This window comes from Haliotis cracherodii, unplaced genomic scaffold, assembly GCF_022045235.1.
Source record: "Haliotis cracherodii isolate W230 unplaced genomic scaffold, xgHalCrac1.p SCAF_15, whole genome shotgun sequence".
In the NCBI taxonomy this organism is placed as follows: Eukaryota; Metazoa; Mollusca; class Gastropoda; order Lepetellida; family Haliotidae; genus Haliotis; species Haliotis cracherodii.
The window spans coordinates 9083633-9108867 of NW_027266270.1; the positions used below are offsets into that span (position 1 = coordinate 9083633).

The window sequence follows — 25235 nt, forward strand, 5'->3', positions numbered from 1 at the left end:
CACACCACTATGAATATAGTCAAAGTCAAACTTGCTGTCATGAAGGCAGAAAAAAATATATATTATAAACACCCCTAAGTAGCAAGAAACAGGAAAAAACTGATTTAAAAAAAACCCCTAAATTGCAAAAGGCACCATTTCAGCCCCTGATTAATACATGTGCCAAGTTAGGATGCAAAATGTTAAATAGCTTTTTAGTTCTGTTCTGGAAACGACATCTACCTCCTTTTCAGCTGAGTCTAACTTGCTTAAATGGAAACAGGGAAAAATTTTGAAAAATTCCTAAATAGCAAAAGGCACGACTTCAGCCCTTGGTTAATGCCTGCTACATGTCTCAGGTTTGGATGAAAAGTCTTTCCATACAACTGTTTGGCTATAGAAGTGTTTGACAACTGTTTGGCTATACAACTGTTTGGCTATAGAAGTGTTTGACAACTGTTTGGCTATACAACTGTTTGGCTATAGAAGTGTTTGACAACTGTTTGGCTATACAACTGTTTGGCTATACAAGTGTTTGGTAACTGTTTTGCAATACAACTCTTTGGCTTTGCAACTGTTAAGCTTTACATATTGAAACATGCATTATTTACATATTGTTTTCCTTCTAATGTACTGTAAATCAATTGAGAGTGAAAATAAGGAAATATTCCAGCAAACATGTGAAATCCACAAAAAATCCTAAGGGATAATTGAAAAGGAATTAAATATCTTTAAAAAGATTAATCAAGACATCTACCTTCTTTTAATAAGCACCCAGCAATAATGTACTTTGAAAAAAAGATCAGTAAATTAGAACATAATTACAATTCATTTTCTGTTAGGTAGACATAGATATCTCAAGAGACACAACACACAATCAGTCATTGATTCTTCCTGCACATTAAACAACAAACAGATTCTTCCTGAAATATCTTCTGAGACAAGGGGACATGCTGAGTCTAACACAATTCAGTCAGTGCTAATTTTACAATACCATACAAATTAGGCTGTAATAAAGTTAACACATAAGCAACCATACTTGCATACAAAGAGCTGCCTACTGAGGATTCGTTGGATACAATGTCTGACCTGGTTTATTGTATGTCCTAATACCTATGATGCTCAGAACATTGCTCTGCTGTCACTCACTGGTTCGTCTGGACAAGATGTTATTTACAGGCAACTTTCAACAACTTTTAGTCTCATTCCTACAGAAACATATGTCATGTATTTTGAAATGAGGGAGGCCATCTATGAGCTTAGAGTTGCTAAATATGAAGATGAATGATGCCATTTATCAATCAGCGAGAGGACATATGTTTGGGCATCAGGTGTTATGTTGGGTGGTATCAGGTGTGGGGGGTGTAATTGGGTCTTGTATGGGGTGAGTGAGTGAGTGAGTGAGTGAGTGAGTGAGTGAGTGAGTGAGTGAGTGAGTGAGTGAGTGTTGAGTGAGTGAGTGAGTGAGTGAGTGAGTGAGTGAGTGAGGTTTTACGCCGCTTTTAGCAATATTCCAGCTATATCACAGCGGGGACACCAGAAATGGGTTTCACACATTGTACCCATGTTGGGAATCGAACCCGGGTCTTTGTCATGACGAGCGAACGCTTTTAAAACCACTAGGCTACCCATCTGCCCCGGGTGTTGTATGGGGTGGTATTGGGTGTGGTGTAGGGTTGTATCAGGTCTTCTGTGGGGATGGTATCAAGTGTTGTGTGGGGTGGTATTAAGTCTTGTAAAGGGTGGTATTGGGTGTTGTGTCGGGTGCTATCAGGTGTTGTGTGGGGTGGTATTAAGTCTTGTGTGGGGTGGCCACAAAATCCAAAACCCTTAAAGAAACTGGCCAACATTGATGTAGTCTTCAATCGAAGAAACAGTATTCACAACACCATTAATGCCATAGGAAAACCACTATCCAGCCACAAGCTAGAACCATCAGGAGCAGTGTACCACATTCCATGCAATTGTGGACAAGCTTGTTGAAAGATCAAGGCACCTCAAAACCCGAACTAAAAAACATTAAAGCCCAGCCTCTACAGCTGACTCTAAGTCAGCTCTATTTGACCACATCCATGACAACCCAAGCCCCAGCATCCAGTGGGACAAAATGAAGGCCCTTACAACTGACCTAAAAGACTTCAAAATCAGAAAACTTCCAGAAATCAACATCAAAATACTCCAACCATCAATCAACCATGATCAAGGCTGTTACATACCCCTTGCGTTCCATCAACTCATCAAGGACTCCAACCATCAATCAACCATGATCAAGGCTGTTACATACCCCTTGCGTTCCATCAACTCATCAAGGACTCCAACCATCAATCAACCATGATCAAGGCTGTTACTTACCCCCTGCGTTCCATCAACTCATCAAGGACTCCAACCATCAATCAACCATGATCGAGGCTGTTACTTACCCCTTGCGTTCCATCAACTTATCAAGGACTCCAACCACCAATCAACCATGATCAAGGCTGTTACATACTCCTTGCATACCATCAACTCATCAAGGACTCCAACCACCAATCAACCATGATCAAGGCTGTTACATACCCCTTGCGTTCCATCAACTCATCAAGGACTCCAACCATCAATCAACCATGATCAAGGCTGTTACATACCCCTTGCGTTCCATCAACTCATCAAGGACTCCAACCACCAATCAACCATGATCAAGGCTGTTACATACCCCTTGCGTTCCATCAACTCATCAAGGACTCCAACCATCAATCAACCATGATCAAGGCTGTTACATACCCCTTGCGTTCCATCAACTCATCAAGGACTCCAACCATCAATCAACCATGATCAAGGCTGTTACATACCCCCTGCGTTCCATCAACTCATCAAGGACTCCAACCATCAATCAACCATGATCGAGGCTGTTACTTACCCCTTGCGTTCCATCAACTTATCAAGGACTCCAACCACCAATCAACCATGATCAAGGCTGTTACATACTCCTTGCATACCATCAACTCATCAAGGACTCCAACCACCAATCAACCATGATCAAGGCTGTTACATACCCCTTGCGTTCCATCAACTCATCAAGGACTCCAACCATCAATCAACCATGATCAAGGCTGTTACATACCCCTTGCGTTCCATCAACTCATCAAGGACTCCAACCACCAATCAACCATGATCAAGGCTGTTACATACCCCTTGCGTTCCATCAACTCATCAAGGACTCCAACCATCAATCAACCATGATCAAGGCTGTTACATACCCCTTGCGTTCCATCAACTCATCAAGGACTCCAACCATCAATCAACCATGATCAAGGCTGTTACTTACCCCCTGCGTGCCATCAACTCATCAAAGACTCCGATCAGTCATAATCACTTTGTTAAACTACTAGCTTCACCTGTTAAGATGTTTATCTTGTATGACCCCCTTTTATGAACATAACAGGCTTCTCCACTCCAGTGTAACTACATCCTAATGTATCCAACTGTATAAACATTGCCTCCTATCCTGTATATATGCTTGTCAACCATACTCTGTACATCACTTGCTTTATAACAGTGTTAGAACATATGCCAAAATGTAGCTCATAATTGTAATAAAGAAATTGTTCATCCGCATATCTTATCCTTACTTAGTACTCTAACTTCTAAAATGCCTCTCAAAGAAGTTGCACCAAAATGTAGCTAAAGCTGGAAATAGATAAGATCTGGCCTCGAAAACAAAAGCAACAATGAAAACCAATATCCAAATCAAACACAAATTTGTAAACTTCTGTTGTCAGATTACTATTTCAGGCCTTAAAAATAATGTTTAAATAAATTTCAAGTCTTAAATAAGCAAAAACTCATTAAGTTGCATGGATATTTGCATATGAAAATATATACACCAACATCTATGTACATTTTCTGTTATCTCGGGGGATGAGGAGGCTTTTTATCTTTCATTTTTTCTCTAGCTTTTTTCTCTGCTTCTCTCATGTGATTGGAGTATATCTGAACTTGTTTGGTGTAGATGTGTCCATGTTGGCCACAGCTGCTTTTGATGGTGCCCTCCAGGTTCCTCTCAATCTGGACCAACAGCTTATACTGGATATCATCCCCAAGACGGTGCTGCAACAATAATGGCGTGAGTGAGTGAGTGAATAATGTTCACCTCTGCTTTGTGCAGTATTTCAGTTACATCAAGGTGTGTCAGCCTAATGTGTGAGGATTGCCTGAAGTGATGGAGGTCTCAGACGTTTACCACTTTGGCGAAACCCAGGAGCATAGAATATCATGAAACAGTTTCAAATCAACAATAGTCATATTTTCTATCACTATTTAAATCAGCACTACTTAAAAGGAGTTACGGACCACCCGAGTCTATCATATTACTGTAGTTAATCTGTCATGAAAGATTAGCTCTTCAGCAACCCATGCTTGCTGTAAATGGTGACTATGCTTGTCGTAAAAAGGTGACTAACTGGATTGGGTGGTCAGGCTCGCTGATTTGGTTGATGCATGTCATCGATCCCAATTGCGTTGATGATGCTCATGATATTAATCACTGGATTGTCTGGAGTGCGGCATTTAACAACAGACCAACCAACCATGAAAGATTAACCATTGTAATTTGAATGAATCAGGTAGTCCTTAACTTCTTTTGAGTAGTATATATGAATATGAGGTAAAAATGCATTGACCACAATCAAATAATTGTTTTCCATGGCAACTGCTACTCTAGTCATTGATCACAGACATATGCGTATCGTAATGGTTGTAGACTCACCTATGATCAATATGATGATAGTACTGGTGTTTTGTGTTCTTTAACGCCGCACTCATCAATATTTCAGCTATATGATGGCGGCCTGAATGTAATCAATTCTGGACCATTTATAAGACACACCACAGTCTACATTGTATGCACGCCTTCTATCAAGATTATTTTATTAATAATTTGTTTTATTATGTCTTCTACTTTGATTGTAAATCATCTTCCCGAGGCAAAGTCCAATTTCCACCCTGCCGAACCAGGCTGGAATTACTCGGCTCGATCGTAGCGCCACCAGTGGCTATCACCAGTTATATCCCTTCTAAGCCTTTCCTATGGACCAGTCATATTCCTCCTCTCATATCACTTGCGTTTGCTTCACACAAAATGATGGCACCCAGTCAGGACAATTCTGATCGATAATCAAGATCTATATTGTGATAAAATGGGTCTTACATCGCAAAATGCATCAAATCACATGAGCACCTTGATTAAAAACATGAAAAGATTTGGAAAATATCTGCTGACGAGTTGGCGGTGCACATGCTTTGCAAATCCTGCGATCGATCAAAATCTGCACAACAGTTTACAAACCGGATTTCGATTTCGGTGCTTGGATGTACTTGGAAATGGAATAAAATTTATTCAAAAAAAAAAAAAAGGGTTCTGGACCAATCTAGTGGTTGATATCACGAGCAGAGTTCTAGGACGTTTGGGTACAGTGACATACAATCAACTAAGTCACAAGTTATCTCTAACCTGGAATCCCCACGAGAGATAGCACATGTGCTTAACAAACAGGTTTTATTGACTGATGCTTCAAAGCATACATGTACAAAGACAAAACAAATACTAAATCGACCCAAAAATTTGACAAACTAAGAAAGGGATACTTTAAGTAAAATAAGACAGAACTGCAAAATATCAGAGATGATAGCCCAGAAATATGTTGACCAAAAATTGTTCCTTGAAGGCTGAAAGTCATGTCCCAAATATAAAATATTTTCAGCCTAATGCAAAGAAAGCGTGGATCTAAATAGCTACCTCTTTGAAAGCATCGTACACTGCTTTGAAGGCTGGCTGTTTGTCATTGAGAAACACCCTCCGACTGCCGTGCAAGATGTAGGCGCCATTGGTTTCAGCTGCACGGCACACGCTCATGTACATACAGTGGTCGGCGCGGTAATTCCAGTCACACCCGAACACATACAGCTGCTCTGAAAGCCATTAGACAAAAGGTCAGGTGAGCCATTGTCACACTTTTGTATGTTATTGTTTGCAGATTTGATTTTTGCCAAAATGTTAGCTACAGTAAGTTATAATGAACATAAAAATTAATGTTACTGCACAATAGTACCAGAATACTGAAATATGCTTTTCAAATGATATAGATTGTAATACTTGTTCTGTGTACTGGTATATTGGGAAAACAAGTTTTGTATAATTTGTATTGTTTAATCTATAATTTACACAGAAATTCACTCACAAATGATGTTTCCCTCAAAATTGATTGATTTATGATTGATTTATGTACCCGTGAAGATTCCCGGGTAGAATTGGTCTTCAGCAACCCAGACTTGCCCTAAAAGGCGACTATGCTTGTCGAAAAAGGCGACTAATGGGATCGGGTGTCAGGTTCACTGACTTGATTGATACATATCATCGTATCCCAATTGCGTGGATCGATGCTCATGATGTCATGACGTTAATCATTGGATTGTCTGGTCCAGACTCGACTATTTTACAGACCGCCGTCATATAGCTGGAATATTGCTGAGTGTGGCGTTAAACAACAAAGAAAGAAAGAAAGAAAGATTGATATCTCCCCTGTGTCCATGTCTACAAAATGGCGATGACTGACCATGCGGAGTAATATGTATTTTAGTATGCTGTTTGTTTGTTTGATTTCTAATGCTGCATTCAGCAATATTCCAACTATATGACAGCAGTCTGTAAATAATCAAGTCTGTACCAGACAATCAAGTGGCTGACATCCCGAGCATCGATCTTTTCAATTGGGATCGATGACATGCATCAACCAAGTAAGCGAGTCTGACCACCCGATCCCGTTAGTCACCTCTTACGACAAGTATAGTCGCCTTTTACGGAAAGTATGGGTTGCTGAAGACCTATTCTACCCCAGAACCTCACGGATCTACTTTAGTATGTAGACAAGAGAATCTCTATGTACAACCAGTGTCAATCAGTATCAAACACTTTAGCTCCCAGTATATGTAACAATATATATCACAATATATATCACAACAAGTATACAATACAGATGTATATCGCAATATAATGCCAGAAAATGTTTGATGCCAATACACAGTTCCAGAAATGAAATACATCTGTGAAGATCAACGTCATATAATTCTATTTGTCGTCACATTGTTTTGGTCAAAGAAACAATAAGAAGAGTGCCACAGAACAGTAGCTCACCTGGATGTGTAGACAACAGAGTTAGGTGGAAACAAAGACAAACAGGGCTGTAGGCACTTATATTAAAAAAAATTCAGGCCTTAATATATGACCGAGGACTTAAAACTAACACTTAACTCTAAATAACTTGAACAAAATATGATGCCCCCATCAGAAGAAACATACATGCCAAAGTTCAGTTCCCTGGCTATTTCAAAGGAGAAGGTTAAAGAGCCAAATGTGCACCTTGAGACGATAAGAGCATGAACGTTTTACTCTGATATCCTGATATATGATATACTTCACACCTGTGAAGTAAGTAGATATTGATGAGGTCCTGATTTAACAGGTTACACTATATCATGTTTATATCCTGATATATAATATACTACACCCCTGGGGTTCAATTGGGAAGTTATGAAAGTAGATGTTGATGAGCTCCTGACTAAACAGGTCACACTATATATCCTGATATATGATATACTACATACCTGGGAAGTTATGAAAGTAGATGTTGATGAGCTCCTGACTAAACAGGTCACACTATATATCCTGATATATGATATACTACATACCTGGGAAGTAATGAAAGTAGATGTTGATGAGCTCCTGACTAAACAGGTCACACTATATATCCTGATATATGATATACTACATACCTGGGAAGTAATGAAAGTAGATATTGATGAGCTCCTGACTAAACAGGTCACACTATATATCCTGATATATGACATACTACATACCTGGGAAGTAATGAAAGTAGATGTTGATGAGGTCCTGGTCGCCCCAGGCTATTTTCAGTTTATATTCTTTATAATACTCTATCAAGGACGGCAGCCAAACTGATTCTCGCAGACGAGTCAGGTTCATCAACATCACTCCAGAATTAAGACCTGAAATATGGAAATTTAAAGACGTTACTGAATAAGAGAATATAATGCAGATGTTCAGAGAGTAAATATGTTTCATTCTTGGAACATTATTTTAGTTCTGAAGCTCTGATCAATGTTATATGCCAGTCTAATGTCATGACACAGCAAGATATACCTGATGCAAGCTAAGCCGAGGGATCCAGTGAGGTTCCCGGTGTGTGCATCCCTCCTCTTACCAGTTACCGGTAATTACCATTTTTTCACCAGTAAAATTAGGCTTGGACAGGTAATTCATGTGACTGCCAGTCATTGTGGACTGTCAAATAAAGTACCTTATAAATCTTTGTTGCTGAAGAAAACATTGGTGATATTCATACAGTGATCCCTTGCTACAACGCTACCTTTGAGGTCAAAATAATTGATGAGCGTTATAGATGATCAGCAGTTTAACAAAGGTTGAGCCTCAGGTGACAGATTATAAACAAAACTGTAAACATGCTCTGCCTACCTGACAGGATCAAGGCTGCACGTTTCAGAGTTTAAAAAAAGATTAGAATATAAGTTTGTTTGTTTATGATTCAGAGTGTGATATTCATACAGTGATCCCTTGCTACAACGCTACCTTTGAGGTCAAAATAATTGATGAGCGTTATAGATGATCAGCAGTTTAACAAAGGTTGAGCCTCAGGTGACAGATTATAAACAAAACTGTAAACATGCTCTGCCTACCTGACAGGATCAAGGCTGCACGTTTCAGAGTTTAAAAAAAGATTAGAATATAAGTTTGTTTATGATTCAGAGTGTAAAAAAAGATTTATTGAGTATTAATATGCGCTTTATAAAACCACATCGTATCCCTGCAGCGAATTCAGTTGAATAAACAGGTATAACAAACTTGGTCAATAAAAAAATGAAATTTAATATATAACATCACTAGACATGATGATTAAAATGTATTTCCTGCTCACCAAGGCATTATTTTATATGCAGAGATTAAGATTACCATGTGTATTTTCTTGTAAACTAAGCCGGAAATAGCAATCAGCTGTGCACACGTTTCCTCCCAATCTACCGGTGATTCAGTTAAAAAGTACCCAATGATACAACTTTAAGGAATTTTGATGCAATGGTCGGAAGAAACTGTATCTGAAATTATTATTTTATCAGGAATAATATATTCCAATATCGTGTTATTTTCGTTGGAGCTTCCACTATATATATATGTACTTAAATTTAAAAGAATCATAAGCATAGCACTTTGGTACAGGTGGTATGCAGGATATTTTTTGACGTCATTGCAGTGAACATGATGTTTCTTTGGAAGATTCATATGTGATCCAATTCTACTGTAGATTCAGTCCACAACATGCACTCTTCCTTTGTCATTGTTTGTTTGTTGTTTCACTTCACACCCTGAAATATTCCAGCTAGATGACAAACAGTCAATACAGTGATTGACATTGTGAGCAATGATCTAAGTAACGGTACAATAACACCTAATGAAACATGTCACCAAGCCTGACCACTCGATCCATTATGTCACCTCTGACGACCAACATAGGTTGCTGAGACAAATTCTAAGCTGTATCCATGAACATGATGAAGGGGATGCAATTCTAAACAGACTTGCAGCAAACATTTACGCCTTTTAAGACAAGCATAGTCGCCTTTTACGGCAAGAATGGGTGTATAAAAACCTATTCTACCCCGGATCTTCACGGGTCACCAGGGGTTGGTTGGTTGGTTTCTTGTTTAACGCTGCCCTCAGCAATATTCCATCTATATGACAGCGGTCTGTAAATTAACAAGGTCTGTACCAGACAATCCAGTGATTGGATCATGAGCATCGATCTACTCAATTGGGATAAGATGACATGCATCAACCAAGTCATTGAGCCTGACCACCCAATCCTGTTAGTCGCCACTTACAACAAGCATGGGTTGCTGAAGACCTATTCCACCCAGTGTCTTCACGGGTCTGCATCAAATGGACAACTGGGCAAGTGCTGCTCCTAGAAATGAGGGAAGGAATCAGGTACAGAAGCACAAACCTAGATTCCCGTAGTAAGGGTGCCTGGCAAAGCGGTTGTACCATCCTGCCGCCGCATCCTCATGTTCTGGCGCCAGGGCGGCGAGCTGGGTGGAGTTGAAGAGCTGGAAGAAACTCCAGATACCCTCCAGCGGGCTGAGGAACAGGATGTCGGTGTCCACATAGATCAGAGCATCAACATCAGTCAGCAGTGTCTGGAACAACAACATCTCACATGGTCAAATAGCCTGTTCACTCAGCAGTTAAAGGTACCCCTGTTAGGATTAAATGTTGATGTGAATGCAACATACCTCGACGTCTATCAGCAAGCCTTGGTGTTTACTCCCCAGGGAGCTGGGAATGCTATTTGGGTGAATACTGGTTGGTTGCTTTGTTGTTTAACGCCGCACTCAGCAATATTCCAGCTATATGACGGCAGTCTGTAAAATAGTCAAGTCTGGACCAGATAATCCAGTGGTTAATATCATGAGCATCGATCCACGCAATTGGGAACGATGACATATATCAACCAAGTCAGCGAGTCTGACCACCCGATCCCGTTACGACAAGCATAGTCGCCTTTTATGGCAAGTATGGGTTGCTAAAGACCTATTCTTTCCCGGAATCTTCACGAGTGAATACTGATCCTGTTAATGAGGCTTTACTGCATGTGCTTGATCATGTTGAGTGGGCCATTCCATGGATAGAAACTGTTTGGGTAGTTGTCAAGTGGACACTTATAACACTCAGATGTTTACGTGTGCCTGTTGGAATTTAAGTGTTCTGAAAAGACGAATAGCTTTGATCGATCTTCGAAAGTGTTGATTCTAATTTCATTATGACCTAACTGTCATTTTACCTCCATGTCAGAATTTTGAGATCCGATTGGATTGCTTAACGCCTCACTCAGCAATAATTCAGCTGTATGAATGCTGTCTGTAAATATTCTGGACCCGACAAACCAGTGATTGACATCACGAATATTGACCCACTCATTTGGGACACGATGACATGCGTCAATCAAGGCAGCAAGTCTGACCACCCAACCCCACCCTTCTATCCGGATCTTCACGGGTCTTTCGTGATCTGATTAGTTCATGTGATCGTGATAAAATACTTCATATCCCTGGGAGGGAAATAAACATCTGAGGTAGGACAACAAATTTCTTGCACCCCACAATGAAGAAAAAGTTGCATGTTGTTTAAGTCACCTGACACAGCACAAGTTAACCTCAACTCAATCGCACAGCTGTCTTCTATCAATTTTCAGTTTATTTTAATTCTGTTCCAATGGCAGATTGAACATGATGGCAAGATCAATTCGTTGAAGAAGTATCACCCAGGATATATATGTGATTTTACTCCTCATGATACCACTACATCTCAGAATATGCCCAATCTCATTAAAATCAGATCTAAGTTCTGGCTGCCGCTAAACAAAGATCTGAGGACATCCCATTACAGGACACGTCAGAACAAACTTTGAAATGACTAACAGCAAGTCGAATTAGCCAATTAGAAAGCAGCTTTCTCTAGCTTTATGGCACTCGTTTCAACCTGGCGACGTCCATTTCAGACTACGCTTCAAAAATATGTTGACACAGTTCTCGATTAAAAATTTGAAAACTGAACAAACGAATATTCTAGAATGTCTAATATATGGTTGAGATTGTATGGCAGCGCTTTCCACGAACTGTGCAACGCCTCCTCCGTTCAATTGTATATTCCACGGAAGCGGGAGATAGACGATAATTTTCGCGGAATCAGTCGTTCGGAATACCCCGTTATTTATGATCAGAAAACACATTCCGACTGTCACTTTCAAGATCTGGTAAGCGACTCTCTGATTAGTTGGATGAAAGGTCGTTCTGACGTGACCTGTAATGGGATGTCCTCAGATCTTTGTTTAGCGATAGCGAGAACTAAGGTCTGATTTTAATGAGATTGGAATATGCCCAATTAACATGTATTTGTCTAGTTCTCTTACATTGTGTCTTATGTGAAAGTACACATATCAACTGAAACATTATCAAAAGGTTTTCATGCACCCGAGCATTATGATATTGTTTGTTTGTTTGTTTGACACTCACTAAATAATCAAGTCTGACCTGGACAATACAGTGATAGACATCATGAGCATCGATCTACATAATTTACTATGTGGCCTACTTATGTTTTTTCAGGATAATGACTGAAACAGGCTAGGGGTCAATGGGGTATCCTAGTGGCTATGCCTCATGACGATGCTGGGTAGAATAGGTCTTCAGCAACCCATGCTTGCCGTAAAAGCTAACTATGCTTGTTGTAAGAGGCAACTAATGGGATTGGGTGGTCAGGCTCGCTGACTTGGAAGATGCATGTCATCGTATCCCAATGATCAGTGCTCAAGATGTCAATCTCTGGATTGTCTGGACCAGGCTTGATTATTTACAGACTGCCGTCATACAGCTGGAATATTGCTCAGTGCAGTGTCAAACAACAAACAAGCAAACAAACAAACAGCATAATCCCGTACCTCAGCACCTTAGGTTAACTGACACAGGCTAGGTGTCAGTAAGGGTAGACATTTTCACACATAACTTTCTCACTGGATCCACACAAGTACATCCCATGTAGTACATACATGTCTGATGTCTGAGTGTGCCCTGTAGGCACCAGGAAACTGTTTCAAAAGCATCACTGCGATTTCAATTGTGCCACTGGCAAACATATACAAGAAATCTGAACCCTGCACAACAAGAGCTTGTATTGACTGAAGCACCCTAAAAAGGACCACATATTGTCTATCATGTCTATGCTATACCGCGATACATGTATGTATATGTCAAGAAAACAATGCCATGTGTTCCAAATACAGAAATATTGTTAAAAATGCTGACCCCAAAACTGTTACAATCACGTTCATCCATATGATGTGATTGAGATGCCTAATCGTGTAGCCAAACTTAAACAAAACAACTAATGCAGGTGAGGTGCCAACAGAACAAATACTACATGCTGCTAAATGATGAACACGTGAACACGCTGGTTGCACTGTATGATTCCCAAAATATATTCAGCTATTCAGATTTCAATAGAAAGGAAGTGGACATGTCACAGGAACAACAAAGTCCATACACTAGGCTGATGCTATATTTTGCTATGGAAGAGTCCTGTAAATATAACAAATGAAATGTTATGTGGCTTGGTGGTCCGGCATGGTGTGTCCGGCATGGTGTGTCCGGCATGGTGAGTTGTTTTAACTAGCATATTATTGATATATATTTTTGATATATTTGGTGTGTGCTGGGTTCTTTATAGAGGACAGTCATGTGATCTGCCTCTACATCAGTTGCAGGGACTGCATGTGCCAGGGCCCAGGATGTACCTCACAGACCACAGTTAAGGTGGGCTGTTCAAGCCAACATTAGGTATGGAAAAAAGTTGGTGACATAATTGATTAATAACAGATCAGTAAAATTTAACCTGCGACAGACAAACTTTACAGCTGCTTATAATCTGTCCGATGACATTCACAGAGTCCGATGACGGACAAACATTATTTTTAAGTTGGCTCTTCTTTAATTAGGGCCCACCTATTAGTGCTCTGTAGCACACTGGAGAATAACAACATCTCCATCACTTCTTGAAATACCCCAGAATCAGTGTCTGAAACTCTGCAGAGTAAACTCAGAACCTTAAGGCCAGTACATTTAAAGAAATGTAGGCCCAGTGGAAAAACTGTAGGCCCAGTGGAAAAACGGTAGGCTCAGTGGAAAAACTGTAGGCCCAGTGGAAAAACGGTAGGCTCAGTGGAAAAACTGTAGGCCCAGTGGAAAAACGGTAGGCTCAGTGGAAAAACTGTAGGCCCAGTGGAAAAACGGTAGGCTCAGTGGAAAAACTGTAGGCCCAGTGGAAAAACGGTAGGCTCAGTGGAAAAACTGTAGGCTCAGTGGAAAAACGGTAGGCTCAGTGGAAAAACTGTAGGCTCCAACATTTTCACCCAAGCAGGGAGACATACTCTTGCAACTTAATTACAAAACTCAACCAGTCAACCAGAAGCTTTTACTGCTATCACACCGAGTTCCCAGAGACTCAATGGTGATAAATGAAGCCTACATTTATTGGGAAATTATCAGTTTGTAAAACATCTTTGGGACTACAGGTTAAACACCATTTGAAAGGTCTATTTCTGATTATATACAAATAAATATAAAATGTGTTTATCACTTTACTTAATTAATGCTTAATAAATTATTTCTTAAACAAACTGCAGGCTGTAAGGGCCTGCTGAAATTTAAATCTATCAGCCCAAGAAGAAATTGGTTGGCCTCGGGTCAAGAGGCCTATGTGTATTTTGAACACTGCTCTGAATGCTCCTACATGTGATCTACTTACTGGCAGGAAGAGTCGCTGTGAGGCACAGTCTACTTACTGGCAGGAAGAGGCGCTGTGAGGCACGGTCTACTTAGAGGCAGGAAGAAGCGCTGTGAGGCACGGTCTACTTACTGGCAGGAAGAGGTGCTGTGAGGCACGGTCAACTTACTGGTAGGAAGAGGCGCTGTGAAGCACGGTCTACTTACGGGCAGGAAGAGTCGCTGTGAGGCACGGTCAACTTACTGGCAGGAAGAGGCGCTGTGAGGCACGGTCTACTTACTGGCAGGAAGTGTCGCTGTGAGGCATGGTCTACTTACTGGCAGGAAGTGTCGCTGTGAGGCACGGCCTACTTACTGGCAGGAAGTGTCGCTGTGAGGCATGGCCTACTTACTGGCAGGAAGAGTCGCTGTGAGGCACGGTCTACTTACTGGCAGGAAGAGTCGCTGTGAGGCATGGTCTACTTACTGGCAGGAAGAGTCGCTGTGAGGCACGGTCTACTTACTGGCAGGAAGAGGCTCTGTGAGGCACAGTCTACTTACTGGCAAGAAGAGGCGCTGTAAGGCACGGTCAACTTACTGGCAGGAAGAGTCGTTGTGAGGCACGGTCTACTTATTGGCAGGAAGAGGCGCTGTGAGGCACAGTCTACTTACGTCCGGAAGAGGCGCTGTGAGGCACGGTCTACTTACTGGCAGGAAGAGTCGCTGTAAGGCACGGTCAACTTACTGGCAGGAAGTGTCGCTGTGAAGCACGGTTAACTTACTGGCAGGAAGTGTCGCTGTGAGGCACAGTCTACTTACTGGCAGGAAGTGTCACTGTGAGGCACAGTCTACTTACTGGCAGGAAGTGTCGCTGTGAGGCATGGTCTACTTACTGGCAGGAAGAGTCGCTGTGAGGCACAGTGTCCTTACTGGCAGGAAGAGTCGCTGTGAGGCAGGGTCAACTTACTGGCAAGAAGAGGCGCTGTGAGGCACGGTCTACTTACTGGCAGGAAGAGTCTCTGTGAGGCACAGTGTCCTTACTGGCAGAGGGAGGCGCTGTGAGGCACGGTCTACTTACTGGCAGGAAGAGGCGCTGTGAGGCACAGTCTATTTACTGGCAGGAAGAGTCGCTGTGAGGCACGGTCAACTTACTGGAAGGAAGAGTCGCTGTGAGGCACAGTCTACTTACTGGCAAGAAGAGGCGCTGTGAGGCACGGTCTACTTACTGGCAGGAAGAGTCGCTGTAAGGCACGGTCTACTTACTGGCAGGAAGAGTTGCTGTGAAGCACGGTTAACTTACTGGCAGGAAGTGTCGCTGTGAGGCACAGTCTACTTACTGGCAGGAAGTGTCACTGTGAGGCACAGTCTACTTACTGGCAGGAAGTGTCGCTGTGAGGCATGGTCTACTTACTGGCAGGAAGAGTCGCTGTGAGGCACAGTGTCCTTACTGGCAGGAAGAGGCGCTGTGAGGCACGGTCTACTTACTGGCAGGAAGAGTCGCTGTGAGGCACAGTCTACTTACTGGCAGGAAGAGTCGCTGTGAGGCACAGTGTCCTTACTGGCAGGAAGAGGCGCTGTGAGGCACGGTCTACTTACTGGCAGGAAGAGTCGCTGTGAGGCACAGTCTACTTACTGGCAAGAAGAGGCGCTGTGAGGCACGGTCTACTTACTGGCAGGAAGAGTCTCTGTGAGGCACAGTGTCCTTACTGGCAGAGGGAGGCGCTGTGAGGCACGGTCTACTTACTGGCAGGAAGAGGTGCTGTGAGGCACGGTCAACTTACTGGTAGGAAGAGGCGCTGTGAAGCACGGTCTACTTACGGGCAGGAAGAGGCGCTGTGAGGCACAGGGCTTGAAGAGCTCCTTCCAGTGGTCCGTTTTGCCTCCAGATGGGAAGCTGATATCATAGATGAAGTAGTCCACCTTGGACAGAAAGTCAGCCGGCCAAAAGTCCAGCTGTAAAAAACATAAAACAGATTTTAAATAATCTATTTCAGGAGAAAGCCATTCCATCTTCACCATGTCCATCCCATCTTACTGAGGCAAGGGAGTTAACTGACTGTAAAAGTCCAGTTTCCGACCTTGCTGAACTACTCTGGAATTTCTGGGCTCAGCACCAGCGGTGGGCTCTTCTATGTATGTCTCTTCTATGTACCTCCAATTGACTAATCAGATTCCACCTTTCATATCACTTGCATTTGCTTCAAATAAACTGGTGTCGCCCGGTGAATCAATAATAAATAATCAAGTTCTATTTTGTAATAAAACGGGTCTTACTTTGCAAAGTACACCAAATCATGTAAGCACCTTGACTAAAAACATGAAATAATTTGAAAAATATCTGTTGATGCTAAACTGACGTTCACATGTTTTGCAAATCCGACCGAAATTTGCACAGCGGTTTAGGAACCAAATTTTGATTTCGTTACACAATTTTGATTGGACTATGCATAGACTGGTTATCCCAGCCAAAACATAACTCTATAGGTCCCCCTAGTTCGGCAAGGATGGAAACTGGACTTTCAGTCAGTGAACTCCCTTGCCTCAGGAAGATCTGTCCATCCATCAGAGGGCAAGAGTGTCCCAATCATCTCAGGCATCACCAATTGCTGGGCATAGTTTCATTTCTTACGTGTGCCAGAATCTCTTACTGAAGGTTCGTAACCCAGATTCGATCTGATGAAGTTTTGGCTCATGGTTTCATCAAAGTGGTAAACAGCTAAGACATGCATCACTTCAGGTTTTCCTCCCACAACACGCTAACACATGGTGATCAAACTAAAATACACTTCAATACAGCATAAAACTCACTCCATACATCAGATGTTCCTCAAGGCATTCCAATTCTGAATGTCACCCTTATTTTAAATTGTCAAGAATAATTAAAGGTTGTGTAATTTTGTGTCGTTTTTATTATAGAATATGTAGTTTGTAAACAAAAAAACATATTACAATATATACAAAGATGTACGTTGGGTCACAGTCATCACCATTCACTATAGTCTTAATGCCCCTAACAAAATATATAAGTAAATCGCAAGATTTGGTTTGTTTGTTGTTCAACGCCGCACTCAGCAAAATTCCAGCTATATCACGGCGCTCTGTCAATAATCTAGTCTGGACCAGACAAACCAGTGATTGACATCAAGCATAGTCGCCTTTTACGGCAAGCATGGGTTGCTGAAGACCAATTCTACCCCGGATCTTCACAAGTTACCATGGCTGGCTTACTACAACTATTTGACTGATAGGGATGGAATGCACACGAAGTGTTTTGGACTGTTCAGATCAACTTCCTTCAAGGTGAAGTGAGGTGAAATGGGGTTTAAAGTCGCATCCAAGATGATTGCACTTACATAGTGACATGCATGCATATGTGTGTGTGTGTGTGTGTGTGTGTGTGTGTGTGTGTGTGTGTGTGTGTTTTGTGTGTTGTATGTGTCAAGCTAACCAGTCCTTGTTTTAGCCCTTTAATGCTGAGCACCAGACAGGGTAACAACAGGTACCATCTTTAAATGTCTTCTGGTGTGTCGGAGCCGGGAATCGAACCCTGAAGTTTCTACCGTGGGAGGCTTTACCACTAGACCACAGAGGCTGTCACTTCATTATAGGAATTTGACTAATCAAAATGTAACTGGTATATTAGTGTTAGTGCTATAAGTCATGGACTGCACTACATGCATGCAAGCTTTACATACCTGGTCTCTAAAGCCTTTCTGAAGCTGTGTTTCAGCAAATATGTGGAATACCAGATGCTTGCTTGTGAATAATACGGCTGATTTTAAGAGGATGAGAGATTCAGGTGTGCGATCACCACACGCAACAACTGAGAGGTGGATGGAGTCTTTTGGAGCAAATTGTGAGCTGAAATATACAATCATAATAGTCTTGATTCAAGGTACTTACCCAAAATCAGATATGCAACTTAGCCTGAACATCTACTAGCCCTGTGTGAATTTCTTTTGTTAAAATCTATCTTTTTGAATCAAGGTGGTTAATTTTCTTAGCTGAATCATCTTAGAAAGTTGACATCTGGTGGTTCAATAACCATGGGTGGGTGGATCACCTGTCAATATACATTATCCAAGGATTAATCTAGACTTTCTCAAAGGCTTACATTCAGTCCCAAGTCCTTAGCAACTGTTAGTATGAATTCCCAAATCTTCTCATATAGATCTTGTTTGTTTGTTTGTTGTTTAATGCCGCACTCAGCAACATTACAGCCATATGACCGCGGTCTGTAAATAATCAAGTCTGGACCAGACAATCCAGTGATTGACATCAAGAGCATCGATCCACGCTTTAGGATATGATGACATGCATCAACCAGGTTAGCGAGTCGGACCACCCAATCCCGTTTAGCCGCCTCTTCAGACAAGCATAGTCGCCTTTTACAGCAAGAATGGGTTGCTGAGGACCTATTCTATCCCGGATCTTCACGGCAAGCATGGGTTGCTGAAGACCTATTCTACCCCGGATCTTCACGACAAGCATGGGTTGCTGAAGACCTATTCTATCTTCAAGGCAAGCATGGGTTGCTGAAGACCTATTCTACCCCGGATCTTCACGGCAAGCATGGGTTGCTGAAGACCTATTCTATCCCGGATCTTCACGGCAAGCATGGGTTGATGAAGACCTATTCTACCCCAGATCTTCACAGGTCTTATACAGTAATGACTATGGTTAGGGTTTTGTAATGGACACTTTAATGTCACTGACCATGGGCACTTAGTATGGAATCCTGGGTACTTCCTGTCAGGATAACAGTAGGCATTTCTTTCTTACTTGATTCCATGTGTTACTCTAGCTTCTGAAATCTTTGTTGAAAATACCAAATCAACATCAAAGACTTACCTTGAATAAACTGCTTTTAAACCTTTGGTCTTGCCATTTATTTTCTTATTTACAACACTGTCTTCGGAATGGCTCTGGTTTCCGTTGGATTTCTCAATGCCATGATGTTTGTCCGACTCGGGAATGTTTTCTGACTTTTTCAAAGGCTCAGAGTCTTTATTTGAAGTCATGTGTTCCTTATCCGCTCCATCTATAGATTCTTTCTGGACTCCATCAACTTGTTTCCTTTCAACTACCAACTTGTCCTTGACCTCGTCTTCACCTTGATGTTGAAGGTCAGGGTCGGTGTGCTGTATATACACGATGATGACAGCTACAGCTATCACAACCGTTACTCCCAACTTGAAAATCATTCTTCGACGCATCAAGAAAGATGGGCATGGTATGATGGATAAGAACACTGAATTGTTTGGTTTCTTTCAGCAAATGAACCTAATGGAGATCCTCTTTAACTTGTATGAAAGAGGGCCTGGGTTCTATCTGAAATTTCATAAAATACATTCACATTCCAAATACTATCATGTTTGTTTGTTTGTTGTTTAACGCCGCACTCAGCAATATTCCAGCTATATGATGGCGGTCTGTAAGTAATCGAGTCTGGACGAGACAATCCAGTGTTTAATAACATGAGCATCGATCCACGTAATTGGGATTGATGACATGCATCAACCAAGTCAGCGAGCCTAACCACCCGATCACGCTAGTCGCCTTTTAGCATAGTCACCCCCTACAGCAAGCATGGGTTGCTGAAGGCCCCGGAATCTTCACGGGTCCCAAATACTATCAGCCCAGAAAGCTACACAGATGTATTAAACATACAGTGCACACCGTCTGAACTGGCATCTTTCGGAACCGTCCAAAAATGCTGATGTAGACAGTGGCGGACTATTTAGTTTGTCTGTTTCTAAAGTCAACATCAAATGAAGTAATAGTGAGTGAGTGAGTGAGGTTTTACGCTTCTTTTAGCAATATTCCAGTAATATCACGGCAAATGGGCTTCACACATTGCACCAATGTGGAGAATCGAACCCGGGCCGTCGGTGTGACAAACAAATGCTTATATCCAGTAGGCTACCCCACCGCCCCCAAAGGAAGTAATAACACTTTGCGTCTCTGGTGAAGTATTTGCTGATTTATTTGCTCCAGCAGAATATTACACTCAGCACCCACTAACCTTGCCATCTGATTTAACGATGCTAATTGACTCGCTAGGCAAACACAATCATTGCAAGCATGCAAATAAAGTGTGTGTGTGTGTGTGTGTGTGTGTGTGTGTGTGTGTGTGTGTGTGTGTGTGTGTGTGTGTTTTTAAGCCCCTTAATGCCGAGCGCCAGAATGGGTTAAAACAAGTACCATCTTTTAATGTCTTTTGGTATGACGCGGCCGGGGATCGAACCCCAGACCTTCTGCTCTCCGGGTGGACACTCTACCAAAAGACCACGGAGGCTGTCGCTGATATTTGGAGAGGAAATTGGAGATTGGCACCAATATAGGTATCCAGAATAGACAGGTGCTGGAGTACCAAGGGTTTAAATAATGATGTTATAACCAAATTTTGATGGGACTGTAAATAAATGGCAGTTATAGAGGTTGCTGGAGTTCATGTACTTGGATACCGTAACGGTTTTCACACTGTGTTTGGTTTATACATTTTACATGAAACTTGGTCAGTTAATGAGCGAACCCATCAGGACAAAAAAAAGACTTACAAGAATATGCAGAAACCATGAGGTTTAGAACACACAGTACAGAGGTACCTAGAGCAGCTTGTTTAAGAAAAGTACAAACAAAGTTTGATATGAATCTAATATTAAAATTATGGGGGCCAAAAGCCACTTGTTTATTTTATTGGTTTTAACAAGATTCATTTGTGAATCCCATAGTCCAGGCTTTTTTTCATTTTGATAGTAAAATATTTGGTTGGTAGATAGAAAACTATAGAAAACAAAATGCAAAGTGAATTGCAGCCCCTTATATGATTTTTGTTTGTTTATTGTTTAACGCCTCACTCAGCAATATTACCATGATTACACCTGTATGACGGCGGTCTGTAAATAATCGAGTCTGGACCAGTCAATCCAGTGATTGACATCATGAGCATTGATCCACGCAATTGGGATACGATAAATTAGATGCATTCACACTATTCACTGCATTCACCTGACAACTAAAATATCCGACACACAGACAACCATTGACACCACATTGGCGAAAATTAGTTTCCAAAATATTCATATTTTCTTAGTTTAGAAGTTTATCTGTCAAAATACAAAAATGACCACTGAAAATAAATTTAATTTGAAACTTTCAATCACGTTAAAATTAAGATTATGACTTATGCATATATACAATTACAAGTGGGTTAATAAAATGATATGCTTCGAGTCCCACACAACACATTCAGAGTGGAATGATCCCTGAAACAATTCTGACCCTATTTAAAGGGGCACTGATCTAACGCCATTCCCCGGACTGGTTGTTGCCTTTGTTATTGTTTTTCCCCCGTGAGTACCCGGATGATACGCAACGCAACTGAGCGTGACCAGAGACTGGGCTACCGTCTGCAAGGACAGCTAAATAAACTTGGAGGCTGGAGGCAATATTTGTTTTACGCATTTTTGCATAAACACTGATTGGTTAACTGTGATCTATAAAGATTCGGCAAAGGGCGCATGTTAAATAATTTCTTCAGCCTAAACAAACAGACAAAAAGAACGGCGGAGCTCATCGGAAGTCGTCATTTGGAAATACCCCAGATGGTTATAGTTTAATACTAAAAAACGTATCCATGCAGTGAAAGCATTTTCGGATTTCGGATTGTGTAATACGATTTCTACTCCCTTGTTGTCATACACGTTTTCTCGTATAAGCCTACACTTGTGTATTTGTCGTCATTCACTTGATGCTCAGTTAATGAATTTATTACAGGTACAATTAGTGGTAGCACCACTTAGATTACCTGACAAAGGTTCTCATTTGGCATTTATTGTGTCTGGGGTAATTATTCAATCTAAATCCAGGTTTGAAGTGAGGTTATGTAATATGCACGTGGCAGCCCAGCAAGAGATGAATGATCAGTTGATTTACTTTTTTTGGTAAATCAACGGATCGTTCCTAGTCATCAAAGGATTAACAGAAAATACGTTGATTGATTAATCACTGTTATCTTGCACAGTGGATATGTCAAAAGTGAGTGTTTACATGTCTAGGTTTTCTAAAACAAAGGGAATACACTCATATCATGGCGTGAAGTGCCGATGTAAAAACAACATACAATTTGTTCAAAGGGTTAACTGATAATACGTTGATTGGTTGCTCATTGTTATCAAACTCAATGGATTTTTTAGGAACCGTCGACGTAATGAAAATAGTTGTCACGTGGCCTTTCTCAGCCGACCCTTGAGACTTGACACCCGAAACGATATATATCTTTTAGAATATTTGATAGTTACAGAGACACGTGACATCAAATAAGTTATTTTGTATAGCTGCAGACGAGTGGGATATTATTCCTTTGTGTGGATATTCACGGATACATTCCTCGAATAAGGAAGCTGCCTATTTATACACATAAATTTGGTAAGTTGTAATTATGGTATTTCCATTTTGTTTTCCTTCATTTGAACCGATTCGTTCTTGTTTTTCTACGTCTTGGTTGGGAAATTCTTCAATGCGCGATAGACGTTATTTTCACAGGTCATTTCCTTTGTAAGCGTGTATAGATTACCGTCAATTTGTAAAATGTGATTCTCTCAGTCAATTTTTAAAATGTGTAAATATTTCAGTCATTTTGACTAAAAAATCTGTCCAGATTTATTAAGACGATCAAAAGGGCCTACAAACATCACAACAGATTATTATGTAGGATTAGAAGCCAAACAACATAGAAATGTACTTTTCAACGTAACATTTTCAGTCTCTTGGTGATGACATTAAACATCAAAATGTTTGGAATTCGTTATCATAATAATACAGATGGAAATGTTTTTCAGTCACTTTGTAAAATAACTGAATATTTAGACGTTTAATAAATATGTTACACATTTTGACAGTAAAAAAATATACACACTAAAAAAAAAGCAATGCTCAAGTGAAATATTTACTTTGTGTTGCAAGTCAAAATAGTGTAAACGAAAATCGCAAAATTACCAAGCAAGTGACTTATCAAAACTTCGTCACCATTACCGATGCTACCCACAAAGATGCCTACATTTCCTTATTATCTCGAAAACTGTATTTCATTTTGTTGATCAATGTGACCATACGCTCTTATTACTACCGGTATCCATAAAAGTGACTAATGCGCTTACGAATGGCGCAACAGAGGTCGCGAGCTAGTCTAGATTTCTGCTCTACATCCGGGTACTCACTGGGAAAAAACAATAACAAAGGCAACAACCAGTCCCGGGGAATTGCGTTAGATCAGTGCCCCTTTAAATACTTATGAATGACTAACCTCACGTCAATAAATCAGTGGAATTATTGCCAATCAGTTCATATTCTTTGGCGACAACATTTTGACAAAGTAATCCCTTACAAAACACGTTCTTTTTCAGCCGGATGCTTTTCTAACACCACATACTAAATAGCCTAACCATCTAAGTATTTTTTCATTGATGGATGAGCCCGGCTCGTACTGGTAGCTCGATCATAGAGACTATAGATCGAGCACCAACGCGCCGTGCAAGCTTATATAATGATAGAAATATGAAGTATTTCAACTAACCGTCATGTCGACATTCCATCCCCATGGTATGAATACCAAAGGTGTCGCCTGTCCGTGGCCAGCACCGAGACGGGGACAGATGTGTTTTCACAGATGACACCTAAGATTCGCGGATTGACACAGGAAGTTTACTTTTGTTGTACGTGCTAAACGAGAGTTACTCCCCTTGATCCGACACACCTCACTCCAATCATTTTATGCACGCGTCTTTTAGTTCTGGGCTCAAGTATACTGCCATTTCATATTGGGGCAAAAGGTAAGACTGCATAATGTCCGAATGTCTTTTTCGGACTGTTCATTATGTAAGTAAATTCGAAGTTGCTGTGAAATACTTCTTCAACAATAAGTTTGTGTTGTGAATATTTGTAGCATTATACTGACATCTATGACTGAGTTACGTCCCTTTGAGTGTGGGATGTCGTCTGCATTAATCCTTCGAACAACCATGTGACAACACTGAAGACATTAGATCACTACAATGGTACAATTCGACGTATTATGACCGCTGAGCTCCAAAAACGTTACTGCCCAAACCCATATCGTTTTTTCAAGGGTTATTGAAAACAATTACGTGTAATATGTTATTGAGGAACGTAATAAAAGAGTCGGAAAATTGCTACGAAGAAGAGATAACAGAAATAAATTAAGTCATATTTAAATAGTGCTTGACCAGGTCAGGTCACAGCGTTTTGCAGGAAATCTCATAAACAAATATACAACTAATAATAGACCGGACTGATTACACGCGAGTGTTTTTGGCTTGCCCGGAATAATTAACATTTAATGGGAACTTAATTACCGTTGTTGGCGAAATTGTATGTGAAAACAATTTTATCTGAATAAAGAAGAAGAAGAAGAAGAAAAATAGTTTATTTAAGTGTCCAGCGGTGTATACATAAAATTACATCAATTTATAAAGAAGGTAAAATATATTAAAAGATATACATCGCCCGGCCAGCGTGGGCCTATTAGACACTACTGTTCTTAAAAGCACTGCAAGAGCTAAAATAGTTATAGTGGACAGTGATGAATTTATTTATTAATGGTGCACAAAATACGTGATAAAAGTAAAATACTCGTAAATTTATAACAAGCATTGCCATACAATGACATGTTTTATAAAATATACAGAGGCATACAATACTAGAATGGGTTTATGACACGTTGTTATATAACCTACGTTTGTACATGGATTTAATTAGTGCAGCTACAGAATAGGATAAATTATCGCACTTCATAAGGAATGTGGTTTGATCTATAGGGGTCATGAGACAAAAATTTGGGCAAAGGGACGAGG

At 40.8% G+C, this 25235-nt stretch overlaps 1 protein-coding gene across 1 annotated transcript; it reads right to left on the reverse strand.

Moving 5' to 3' along the window:
- Nucleotides 1-2518: 2518 nt before the first annotated feature.
- LOC139461785 (glucoside xylosyltransferase 1-like) lies at nucleotides 2519-24049 on the reverse strand. The gene is made up of 8 exons (XM_071243244.1): nucleotides 23939-24049; nucleotides 19213-19692; nucleotides 18057-18222; nucleotides 16180-16314; nucleotides 10050-10242; nucleotides 7870-8019; nucleotides 5753-5925; nucleotides 2519-4065 (listed from the first exon to the last, which is right to left on the reverse strand). The coding sequence occupies exons 2-8, from the start codon at nucleotides 19575-19577 to the stop codon at nucleotides 3865-3867; spliced, it is 1383 nt and encodes a 460-aa protein (XP_071099345.1). The 5' UTR covers nucleotides 19578-19692; nucleotides 23939-24049; the 3' UTR covers nucleotides 2519-3864.
- Nucleotides 24050-25235: the final 1186 nt, after the last annotated feature.